The following is a 1,156-nucleotide window of genomic DNA, read 5'->3' as shown; positions in this document are numbered from 1 at the left end:
CCTGCACGATTTTCAACGAGGAAGAGTACAATCTCAATCCCGCGAATCCCTCCCCGTACTCGCACGCTCCTCTCACGTCGGATACAGCTAAGACAGTGCAACACCTCTCCGCAGCTTAGCTTTGTCCCAAAAACAGAGCAAAGTCAAAAGTATCTCCTCGGGTTCTTTGTCATGACGCAGTCTACTCATCGAGATCCGATGCCATTCTTCAGCGTGTGAGTAACACTGCGTGGTACGGCGCACTGTCGTATGCACGACGACGACGCCTGCTCCGGCGGCAACTTCGGCGCGAGCACCCGGTTCGTACTCGTTCCGTGGCTTTGGACATGGCTTCACTCACTTTTCATTTGTCCATCTCAAGCTTGTCATGGTCAACGGCATCCTCGGCCTTCTGGCGCTGATCGTTGCGGCGGTCATCGCTGCGGGCACGCCCAACTCGTCGGGCACGAACAACGGCTTTTACTACTCGATGTGGTCGGACGGCGTCTCGGACGTGACGTACACCAATCAGGCGGGCGGCGCGTACTCGGTCAAGTGGTCGAGCGCGAGCAACGGCGGTGGCAACTTTGTCGCGGGCAAGGGCTGGGCCGTCGGCGCGCACCGCACCATCTCGTACACGGGGACGTACACGCCCCAGGGCAACAGCTACCTCGCCATTTACGGCTGGTCGCGCAACCCGCTCATCGAGTACTACATTGTGGAGAACTACGGCACGTACAACCCCGGCAGCGGCGGCCAGCTCAAGGGCACCGTCACCTCGGACGGCAGCGTCTACGACATCTACACGTCCATGCGCTACAACGCGCCGAGCATCGACGGCGACAAGACGTTCCAGCAGTTTTGGTCCGTGGTACGTAGTCACTTTTACCAACTGAATGTTGTTTAACGCGTCGCTAGCGCCGCAACAAGCGCACGGGCGGCACCGTCACGACCGCCAACCACTTTGACGCGTGGGCCAAGCTCAACATGAAGATCGGCACGACGCTCGTGTACCAGATTGTTGCGACCGAGGGCTACCACAGCAGCGGCTCGGCCAGCATCACGGTGGCGGCCGACGGCGCTTTGCCCAAGCCGACGGCGGCGCCGGTCCAGCCGACGACCAAGCCGACGACCAAGCCGACGGTCAAGCCCACGGCCAAGCCGGCGTCGAACGCCA

General features: G+C 61.0%; 1 protein-coding gene across 1 annotated transcript; it reads left to right on the top strand.

The window, feature by feature from the left end:
- Positions 1-358: 358 nt before the first annotated feature.
- On the top strand, positions 359-947 carry SDRG_15885 (endo-1,4-beta-xylanase; the record flags this gene model as incomplete). The annotated part of the gene is made up of 2 exons (XM_008622071.1): positions 359-854; positions 898-947. The coding sequence occupies exons 1-2, from the start codon at positions 368-370 to the stop codon at positions 945-947; spliced, it is 537 nt and encodes a 178-aa protein (XP_008620293.1). The 5' UTR covers positions 359-367.
- Positions 948-1,156: the final 209 nt, after the last annotated feature.

This window comes from Saprolegnia diclina (genome assembly GCF_000281045.1).
Source record: "Saprolegnia diclina VS20 unplaced genomic scaffold supercont1.104, whole genome shotgun sequence".
Taxonomy (NCBI): domain Eukaryota; phylum Oomycota; class Saprolegniomycetes; order Saprolegniales; family Saprolegniaceae; genus Saprolegnia; species Saprolegnia diclina.
Note: the sequence above shows the minus strand (reverse complement) of the source record. Positions and strands in the feature narration are given on the sequence as shown.